Source organism: Aythya fuligula, chromosome 2 (genome assembly GCF_009819795.1).
Source record: "Aythya fuligula isolate bAytFul2 chromosome 2, bAytFul2.pri, whole genome shotgun sequence".
Classification (NCBI taxonomy): domain Eukaryota; kingdom Metazoa; phylum Chordata; class Aves; order Anseriformes; family Anatidae; genus Aythya; species Aythya fuligula.
In genome coordinates, this window is record NC_045560.1 from 135,594,194 (window position 1) to 135,605,237 (window position 11,044).

The 11,044-nt window shown below is 40.8% G+C and overlaps 1 protein-coding gene across 1 annotated transcript in view; it reads left to right on the forward strand.

Annotated features, from left to right (window-relative positions):
* DPY19L4 (dpy-19 like 4) overlaps positions 1–11,044 on the forward strand; it is a 31,873-nt gene extending 20,829 nt beyond the window's left edge. The window contains exons 16-19 of the mRNA XM_032181283.1: positions 1,488–1,570; positions 3,265–3,397; positions 4,267–4,425; positions 6,569–11,044. Of these exons, the coding sequence (XP_032037174.1) occupies positions 1,488–1,570; positions 3,265–3,397; positions 4,267–4,425; positions 6,569–6,733 (540 nt within the window). The 3' untranslated portion in view covers positions 6,734–11,044. The remainder of the gene's footprint in view (positions 1–1,487; positions 1,571–3,264; positions 3,398–4,266; positions 4,426–6,568) is intronic.

Genomic DNA, 11,044 nt, shown 5'->3' on the forward strand with positions numbered 1-11,044 from the left:
CAGCTCTGAGTGCAACCATCCAGCCGGTTCCTTACCACAGAGTTGTCTGTCCATCACATCCCTGTATTTCCAATTTAGAGACAAGGATATCATGGGGGACAGTGTCAAGTGCTTTGCACAAGTCCAGGTAGATGATGTCGGTTGCTCTTCCCCTGCCCACCAATGCTGTAACCCTGTTGCAGACGGCCACCACATTTGTGAGGCACGACCTGCCCTTAGTGAAGCCAAGTTGGCTGTCATCAGTCACCTCCTTATTTCCCATGTGCCTTCACATAGTTTCCAGAAGGATCTGCTCCGTGATCTCGCCAGGCACAGAGGTGAGACTGACTGGGCCCAGGTTTTTCTTTTTTCCATTTTTAAAAATGGGAGTTATGTTTTACCCCTGCCAGCCAGTGGGAACGTCACCGTACTGCCACAGCTTCTCAGATATGGTGGATAGCAGCTTAGCAACTTCATCTGCCAGTTCTCTCAGGACCCATGGATGAATCTCATCAGGTCACATAAGCTTTCAGGATCCTTAGGTGGCCTTAAACCTGATCTTCTCCTACACTGGGTGGTTCTTTGTTCTCCCAGTCCCTGCTTTTGCCTTGGGACCTATGTGGCAGGAGCTCTTCCTGCTGAAGACTGAGGCAAAAATTCATTGAGTACCTCAGCCTCTTCTTGTCTTGGGTGACCAGGTCTCCTGTTTCTTTCTGGAGAGGGCCCACAGTCTCCCCAGTCTTCCTTTTCCTTTTATCACTGATGTACCTACGGAAGCTTTCCTTGTTGCCCTTGATGTCTCTGGCCAAATTTAATACTAAAAGGACTTTGGCTTTCCTAATTTGATCCTTGGCCACTCAGACAATGTCTCTGTATCGCTCCCAGGCAACCCAATTGTATCTGGTTGCAGCCTCTAATCATCTGCATAAAGTTGTCCCCTTAGTCTGCCATAGTTGTAACCTCTGCTTATCTTTTTAAGAGCTGGCAATCACATGATACTCTTCTAAGAAATTTGCTTTCTTCTTTCCTGCTTTTCATCAAGTTGCATCAGTTCAACCTCCCTGCTCAGGCAGGTTTGCCATGAGTGAAGATTTGTCAACTTCTTGTGTTAGTGCCCTTACTTATTTTCATATAAAAACATGGACTATGATGTTGATGCATTTAAGACCAGTTAAAGTCTTAAGGTTGTTTTGATGAAGGTTGAATTTTTGATGAAGGATGAAGGTTGTTTTGTTGTTGTTGTTGTTTGGTTGATTTTAATTATACGTATGAAGATAATTAGAGCTGAGAACTTAGATTTAATTTCTGTTTATTTTGGAGAAGGTCTGCTGCTGTCGGGCAAGTACAAGTAGTGTGTTTCCCAAAGTATTCAAATAAAAATGCCACTTAGAGAAGACTCGGTTGAAACTCATTTTTATTGTGTTACTGAAGGCCATAACATAATGAGATGGCCCATAGAATTTTTCTTTTATTTTTTAACTGTAAGTGACCAAGTATGTTTCCATCAGTTTTTCCCTAGGATAATGTCAGAGCTTTCAGAAATACAAGAATTTTATGATCCTGATACAGTAGAACTCATGACATGGATAAAGTAAGTATGTAGTTCTGCACTTCATTTTGATTCTTTGTGTCAAGGTATTTTTATAACAGCATTTTTGTGATGCTGCCTCTATTAATCTGAGCTTTCCCTTACCAAGTCATTGCATGATGTAGGGGGAGATGGGAGGAGAAATGAGTATTTTAAGTTTGGTATTACTGCCGTGGAATGTAACAGGAATTTATCGTTGGTAAAAAAGAGGAGAAGAGCCTGAAACACGCAATCAACTCATGTGTGATATCATTAATAGATCTGATTTCCAAATAAACATGTACATCCTAGTACTTCTTTCCGTGATGACCTTTCAGTAGATCAGAGGAGTCATAATGATTGTAATGCCATGGGGTGTAGAAACAATGAGATTTGTGTGTGCAGGAGCCAGTAAAATGAAATGTTTAAATGTAAGCATTGAGAGACTTCTTTTAAGAAACATGGAGCATAATGTGTGGTTCAAACTCCCCTTTGAGCAGAAGGCTTCAAAGGTTTTTATCTGTCTGGCTAGGCAAATGCTGAGCGTCAGGTTATTTTCAGAGATGTATTTTTCACCAAAAGTTTCAGAACTCAATTCCGGCCTAATTCAATTTAATTTTGAACTATGTCATTAGGAACTGCACTTCTGTGGCAAATTAGGTCCTCTGTGTTCAAATAACTTCCTTACCTTGAACTGGATTTTTTAAGGATATTATTTTCTGTATTTATGGAGTCTTTAATGTCAACCTGTTCATCTTCCGAAAAGACAAGGCTGGTAATTATGATGTTCCAGCCAATTTCTTCTTTCTGTTAATAGTAGTGTATGTTGTTTGTCACTGCTCTAGCTCTTCAAGGCAGCAAGTGGAATAATGCCAAGCACCTAATGGCTTTTACATTAGTCTGCATATATTACGCTTCAAGTACATAATTAATCACGGTGAATTGCATTGAGATTCACTCAGCTAAGAGCAATTTGACTACCCTTATTTGTAGCAGCTGTTCGTATTTATAATGAAAAGGATTTTTTTTTATTTTTTTAGGATATGCTTAGATGTCCATATTGGAATTTTAATTGAATGTCATTATTATAGTACATTTTCTTACAACTTTTGCTCGGATAAAATGAATTTACTTGAATTTTCTCTGCAGGAAAAGTTGCCCAAGGTCTGTAAGAGTGTGTGACAATGGCTGTTTTCTTCCACTAATTCATCAGTATGAATAATCAAAAGATGAAATCAAAATCCAGAAGCATAATTACTGTAGATGTTACACTGTGTTATGACAGTATTTACTCATAAATGATGGAATATATTGTCCTGCAGATCAAACAAACATAATCACAAGTCTGTCACTTACAAGACAACATCACGTTGTTTCTCCCTCTACCTACGCTCCCTCCCAAACTTGTTTTGTCATCAGACAGCAACCATTTGGCAAAGCAACAGTTTGATCCAGGACCACTCTGAATAGTGCAAGGAGGGGAGAATGGCCATCAGCCCTTGCCCCAGCAGGAGGCCTTCCTTGCAAACCATTGCTGCACGTCATTAATGCCACCAGGGAATTAATGCCAGTTGCAGTTAGATCCCTAATGACACCTTCCTGCACTCTGATTCTTGCTGTAGCACCTTTAAAGATTCACGCAGTGTTTAAAATTAAAATAAATCATTTTGAGAACTGCCTCCTGCACTCAGACATGTATGTGGGTGTTGCTTTTGCAGGAGGCAGGCTCCGGTGGCTGCTGTGTTTGCAGGCAGCCCACAGTTAATGGGAGTGATTAAGCTCTGTACTGGATGGATGGTGTCGAGCTTGCCTATATATAATGATGATGATCTTCTAAAAAGAAATGAAAACGTGAGTATCCAATTCCATAAATATGTATGCATGATCAATGATTTATAGGCCATCATGTAAGACTGAAGTGCCCGACTGAGCTGTGTGGGGGTACTGTAAATGTTAATATTCCAGAGAAGATGACCTTGTAACATTCCTCATGGCATACACGTTTGTGGTGCTCTTTCATGTTCCCTGGGCGACCTGGCAGTGTAAATTATTTGTTTGGTGCAGCTCCCCCTGTACACAAGTGTTATTCCATGCACTGTCTTTTCTCCAAAGTGTTTGCAGTCTAAGGTGAGAAAAAAGCGTGAAGTCTTGTGAAGAAAGGTAACACCAATGCATAACAAATAATCCCACAAACAAAATTCCTTACTGCGCAGTGTGACAATGCTGAGTTTTAGGCAGATTGTAATCTGAATTATTTTGAGCAGTTTTTGTTCTGCATATTTTGCTAGGGGGAAAGTCACAAAGTAGAATAGACTTGCCCAGTGACTGATCAGGAGAGAAATGAAAATTGCTTCTTTACACGACTCTACCTGAGCTCTCACTCTGTGTTTGAACACTGCAGGATTACAGTAGGGAAATCTCTAGTAAGATACTTGACTTGGAGAGCATCTCACAGGAGCTGCCTTCCTCTTCACCCAAATGTAATAGGGGGAAAATTAAATAAATTAGGAGGAAGGAGGATGTGGGAGCCCAGCAAATGGGGAAGGTAGTATTAAGTAGATTATCAGTGCTCCAGTCAGGACAGAAACTATTCTATTTCTGAAGATTTATCAGGACACTAGAAGTATATAAGACAGGAACTTGTCACTAGTAGAGACCCCCAAAGTATTTAATTTTCCACTGATTTTTACCTGGCATTAAAACGTGTTCCTAATTTACAGATTTATCAGATATATTCAAAGAGGTCGGCGGAGGATATTTATAAGATACTCACATCTTACAAAGCCAATTTTCTGATTATTGAAGATTCAATTTGCAATGAAGTGGGACCTGTAAGAGGATGTAGAGTTAAAGATCTGCTGGATATTGCTAACGGTCATGTAAGTAACAGCAGGAAAAAAGTGAGTTTGAATGCAGAAGCAATTCATTTAAAAGGAAACATTCTTGTAATGCTGTTCTTATTTCTTTGATTGTAATTGATATGTAGACAAAGATTCATAAATTTTAAAAGTGATCACTTAAGTTCTGGCTTGTCTGTATATATTTGACTGTAGCACCTGAGGGGTTGTTACAGAAGCAGCACATCCCTGCTTCAGAGGGCATTTCTTACTAGTTTTAAAGTTAAGATTTTAAAATGGATAAACTCATTTTCATTCCTCTAGCTGCTTTCATTTTGGGGACTAGTTATAGGGGTGATATGTTTTAGGGGATTACTCTAAATTTCTACATACTCTACATAATCTAAAATTGGTGTCATTTTGGAGGTTTCCTGGCCAGTTTATGCATGGAGGATATTGTCTCTGTTTTTTCTATTACTTCCATTTATGCCATGGTTATTCCATGTTGTAATAAATATACTCAACTTTGGGGCTTGGGGACTGATAATCACCATGTTATCACTCAGTTTCTTCTCAGATCTGCTTTTGCATGAGTCAGTTCCTGTCCCTGCTCCATACTGAGCAAGTCACCTGGAACAATTAACCACAATTTCAGGATTTCATTCCCTCATACCAATGCATCTCTCTTCCCTGTGCTTCCTGCATACTTCACTGCCTTACACATAATCTTGATCTCATCCAAACAGCTTTACTGTCAGGTTTTTAATACTTCCTCATTTGTTCTTACATTGCAATCAGTTTCTTCCTCTTCCCATTCCTAACACCTAGTTATTCAGCAGTTCATCCTGCTGGTCATCATGCAGTTGTTGCTTGCAATAATTTTGATCAAAGGTGGGAAAAAAAAGATGAAAAGACAGCATCCAGTGCAACGAGCTTATCTTTGCACAATAAAAACTATACACAATGCTGTCAGTAAACAAAACCAGACACATGCTATTGTTGTGTAATTGGGATTGTCAGAGTGACAAGGGTTATCCTATTTATAGTGGATTGACTAAGGGGAAAAGAAGCTTGATGATCAGACTTATGATTAAAATCTGTTATTCTGAATGTTTATCACAGAATCATACAATCATCAAGGTTGGAAAAGACCTTCACAGTCATCCAGTCCAACCACCAGCCTGACTTACTGAGCCCCATCACTAAGTCATGTCCCCTAGTGCCTTATTCACACATCTCTTAAATACCTCCAGGGATAGGGACTCCACACCATGGGCAGAAAGCTTCCTGTCTGTGGCTCAGTGCACGCTGGGTTGCATGCTAGACATCCTAGCTGTAGAAAAATGTTCAAATGGGTAACAGGAATAATTCATTTCTTTATAATAATGATAGGATATTAATCTTATAATGGCTGAGCCCTGGCACAGGCTGCCCAGAGGCTGTGGGGTCTCCTCCTTGGAGCCCTTCAGCAGCCGCCTGGACGTGGTGCTGGGCACCCTGCTCTGGGTGTCCCTGCTTGGGCACAGGTGGCACCGGGTGGCTCCAGAGGGCCCTGCCAGCCTCAGCATCTCTGGGATTCTGTGTTTTCCAAATTACCAAGCTTAAGAAAAGAATGTGGGTATTGCATTCTAACTTGGGCTATATATTCACATAGTCCAGTACCCTATTTCTGACCCTGGCTTAGAGCATATGCTTTAGGATGATTATACGTGGCAAGACAGATGTTCTCCAGCAATCTGTCACTGAAGGACTGTCTAGTTCAGGAGAAATACCTGCGTTAGCCACCAATTTACTATTTTTTCTCCATGAATTTGTCTCACCACGTTTTTTTAAGCCCATGTAAATTTGTGCCACTACAAAGTGTAAAGAAGGGATTTCTTTAAGGGTGTCAGGCAGTACACATGGAATGTTTCCACTGTCATTGATCTTAATTACATGAGTATAGTGCTCTGGTTTTAATGTCCATTGTCCCAGCAAAGGTATTAATTCACAAAGGTTATTTTAGATCATTAAACAAAGTATAGGGGAATGTATTTTACAGGTTATTGGAATCATACAGTATTGAAATTAAATATCTATATTATAAATGAAACGTAGAGAACGCAGAAATAAGCAAAATGTACAGAATTGCATTCTGTAATCATTTATCATCAGTATTTTAATTAATTTTCTTCTTTTCTGACAGGTGGTTTGTGAGGAAGGTGACAGTTATGCCTACTCAAAATATGGACGATTTTGTCATGAAATCAAAATGAACTATTCTCCATATGTGAATTATTTTACTCGGGTATACTGGAATAGATCCTACTTTGTGTACAGAATCAACACTGTGATATCCTTCCAGTCATGAAAAAGCACGCAAGCTTCTTTCTGAGGACTGATTATGAATGGGACTCAGTTGGAAAAGTTCCTTTTGATCAAGGAAGTTATTTTTGCAGTTACATGTGGGCACAAACAGTGTATTGACGCCTTTATTTTACCGAACTGGAACTGTTTGAACTACAGACCAACAGATACAGATACCATCCTTGAAGAAAACAGGAAAAATGGTCAATTTTACAGGCTCTACATGGAAGTGTGACAGTCTTCCTTGTTCTTGCATTTGTCTTCCCATTATAAATCATCTTAATCTGCATCTAACTGAGATTTCTGACTGTAGTGTTAGACGGTTGATGTGGGTAGACTTTGGAAAATGCAGAAAAGTGATGTTGAAGACCTCATTTAAGTCATGTATCTTTTATTGTCTAGCAAGAAAGCGGTTGGTATCCTGAGTCTTCAAGTAAGTGTTTGGGTTTGTTTGTTTTTTATTTTCTTTTGTTAGTTTGTTGTTGTTGTTGTTGTTTTTTTTATTCTTCGTTTTTCTCACTGTAAGCATTGCTATATTTATCAGACGCATTCATACATCTTATGTGTAGGTACAGCATTTGTATCACTCGAATAAGGAAGATTTTATTTAAACAACACCTGCGTAGGTTAAGGCACTGATCTCTGTCTTGTTGGAGACGTGTTGCTGGAAGGGCTTGGGCTTAGACCTAGCTGGAGAGGTTGACAAAGGCAGATCTTCAGTTTGGAAAGAACTCATCTTCAGGATTTTTCCACGCTTACGTGTGTCGGTGTGTGTGCGGATGTGTGAGCAGCCATCAGAACGGGCCAGTACACAGCAGCACGCTGTGCTTGCTGTTGGACAAGTGCAGCAGGACAACCAGGTTTGCTACTGAGACTTCTGCACTTCTCTTTCACTCCCTCTGCGTGTGAGCTGCTCTGTGTGTGTGTGTGTGTGTATCCTCGGCGTGGGGAGGGATGGGAGATACTCGCTTCATTCAGCTTACGTCACTTTTATGTCCTATTGCAGTAGTAGTGCCATATCTGTCACTTTAAACGCCGTCATCACCACCACTGATAAGCAAAGGTACAGTCGTTCGTAGCTATTTTTACATCCGTTATGCAACTACGCTGGGATCTTTGAAAATACCTGCAAGTACTGTGCAGTCTTGCTTCCCTCCAAAATTTGTCTTCCTGGTATGACCCCACGAGTTACCTGCCCGTCCTGTTTGCTTTGTTGCTAGCTGATGTGCTTTCAAGAGAACGAATGATGCTTTAACTCCAGCTCTGGGCCTTATCCTGGTGTTGCCAATGGAAAACCCATCAGAAGGTAATGGTAACTTTGCTTACATAGATGTAGCGGGGCAGAAAGCCAGGGCTTAAGTTTTGGGAGAGGTTATTCATCCCTCAGGAGCTGCCTGCAGTTAGGTATTCTGGTAACACCTGGCCCAGGGACCAGTCTCTCAAGCACGTGGCAGGGATTCTTTGGGATCCAGAAGTCCTTAAGGAAACTGCTGGCAACGCGGGCTGAACCTGCGACTGAAAAACCTGTAAACCATTCTGCAAACAAAAGCTGCAAAACTCTCCCTACTGCATTTGTTGGTAAAATGCGACTTCAGAGATTTTGACTCTGACATTCTTAGGAATTGCAACATGTTGGTGTGTGTGCCTGGTTTCTCTCTGCTCTATGCAGATACCTTTGTTTCCTTTACACTAAGAGGTAGTGCTGAGTTTTTGGTTTTTTTTTTTTTTCATCTGTTATCACTATTGGAGTGATTTAAAAGAGGAAAGCTTTATTGTTGTAAATGTCAAGATGCCCATAATCTGTTTTTTTACTTTCAGTCATATTTTTAGGTCTGTGAGTCGGATGAATCCATTAAAAACATGGATGTGATCATTGAGAGAAACGTTTGTCGGTGTAACTGAGTTACAGGTTAAAAGTCAATATCCTTTTTGGGGATACAGTCACTGTGTAGAGGATAGCACGTGTGTCTCTCTGGCCAAATGCAGTCTGCATTTATTTGCTTTTGCACGAGTGCATTTGTTTTACCGCACTGGACTGTTTCAGACTTCAGTCAGAACATCAAAAGAGAAGCTAGAGTAGCTTTGGCTATAGCAGGCACGCAGGAACCTTCTCTGTATGTGCTATAGCTTTAATATTCGGCAGTAATTTTAGAGTTCCACGTCCAATTTAAGTTCGTTTGAATTCCTGTCAGGAATTACATGTCTGTGTGTCAGTCGTTTGCTCTCCTGAAGGTGATCGCTCACGAATACCGTTTGGTACCAGCAATAAGGCATTCCAGGTAGCACATTTCAGGGTTACAGTTGCACTTGGGTGGATGAAGCCGCCCAGCTGCCGGCTTCACGCCTTACGATGCCACGCCAAGATGCAACGCTCAACTATCCTGGACTTACTGCAACGCTGGCTGCGTGTGTGACCACCCAGAGCGTAGTCTGAACCCTTAGACGTAGAGCACATCTGTTCAGAAAAACACAAACGGGGCCATCTGTACGTGGAAGGGAAACTCTGTCGTAGCACATGGGCCTTTATACATGTTTGAACGAACATGGCGAAGTTTATTTGAACTGTGACATAGTTGGTATTAGTTTTGGCATAGTCTTAAAGACATATTCTTGATACTTCAACAGATTCTGCAGTAGAAGAATCACGTAAGATTTTTACCTTGCTTTTTATAGTAGAGAAAATTGTATAGCAGCATCACTGGCACAGCGGCCTTAAGTAACAGAGAGGAGCCTTTTACTGGGGGTGACTTTGCTGTCGTCCCAGTCAGAAGGCATCATTTTTAAACCGAGTGGCTGGAAGATTCGTATCTTACAACGAAAACGATAAGCTTGAATTTTTTATCCAGTTATGGATTATCAAAAACATTGTCTGTTCTGATCTCTGCCTTCCGTGGGGAAAAAAAAGAAACAGTACGTTTCAGGATGTCCCTCAGAAGGACAGCAGTGGGGCATGATTACATCCGACTTGTGCACACAGCCCTGCCTTGGTTTTCAACCCAGGTCCCAGGTTTAAATCCCTGAGTGGGTCGGTCGGGGGAATGTTTTGCAAGTTCTGACCTGTTTTGCTGTAGATGTTGCGATTCCGTTGAAACATGTGCCTTGCAAGCTTTTATTAAACAAAGAAAAAACTCAGCTGGTGTTTCTTTTTGTGAAGATTCCTTTTTTAAGAAATTCCTCTCCTTCCAACTTCTAGAGCTTCCGTTGTGTCCCAATACCCCTGCCTCCAAAGATGTGGGTGCAGCTAGGATGTGTGCCAGCCATCCTCCTAACAGCTGTTCACGGGGAAGAATAAGAACTTGCGTAGCAAATTGTGTTGTTATTTGGCTGGCTTATTTCCTCCTTTGCGTTTCCAGTTTCTGGTTTGCTTGGTTTTAGAAAATGCCAAAAATTACCTTGAAAGAAGGAAATGAACGTAGCATTTTCAGGCACTTGCCTGTTACCGTTAGACTTGCGGATTAAAGTTTAATCAAGCCACACTGAAACTGACAGGTACAGTTTTGTCTTAATCTTTTGTCTTAAAAACCCCTTTTTCACATCCTAAATTACCACACTTGAATGCAGTTGGTAGATTTGCAAGGAAGTATTTCAGACTAATTGAGTAAATGCGTTTCAGAACATAAGGGGTTCTGTTCATATTATCCTAAAAACGCTGATTTCCTTTCTTCCCAAGGAAATGCAAATCTTAAATGCAATTTCCATTAGGAGTAGGGCAAGGGAAAATAAATAACTGAAGAAAGAGGGCCACGATTTAATAGTCACTGAAAATTGATCACGGATATTTGCTCTGGTTGCATTCCTGTTTGCTGAAAGGTAGGAGGTTAGGGACCTACGTTTGTTCTTACCACCTTGTTTCTGATAAATCATCTGCAAACACCCGAGTCGTGTGACCCTTCCTCAGCTTTCCCATGCGGTTCACATGAGTAGGAGCTGCAAGATCCGGACATAGGGATTGTAAAATGTTGTTGAAACACCTTCTAATGACTGTTGTGAACTAAGCACAAGCTGTCCTTCAACCAAAAGGCTAATGGGAGAAAGCATAAGCTGTTTGTGTGAGTGTGCGGGTGTGCATGCTGTGTTTGCATTCAGAGAGGTCTGTTTTGCTGTTGTGGTTTGGAGATGTCACGAGAAGCTTCTGTTTATTTCTAGCGGTGGCTGAGTCCTTAAATCCCCTATATTTTGGTGGACAGATGGACTCTGCTATGGTATTGAAGATAAAAGAAGAGCTGAGTTTATTCCAATACAAGCAATATTTCATGTGAAGTAATACCTCAACGTCCGTATAATCATGCCTTTAGTACTCTTTTTAAAACTTTAG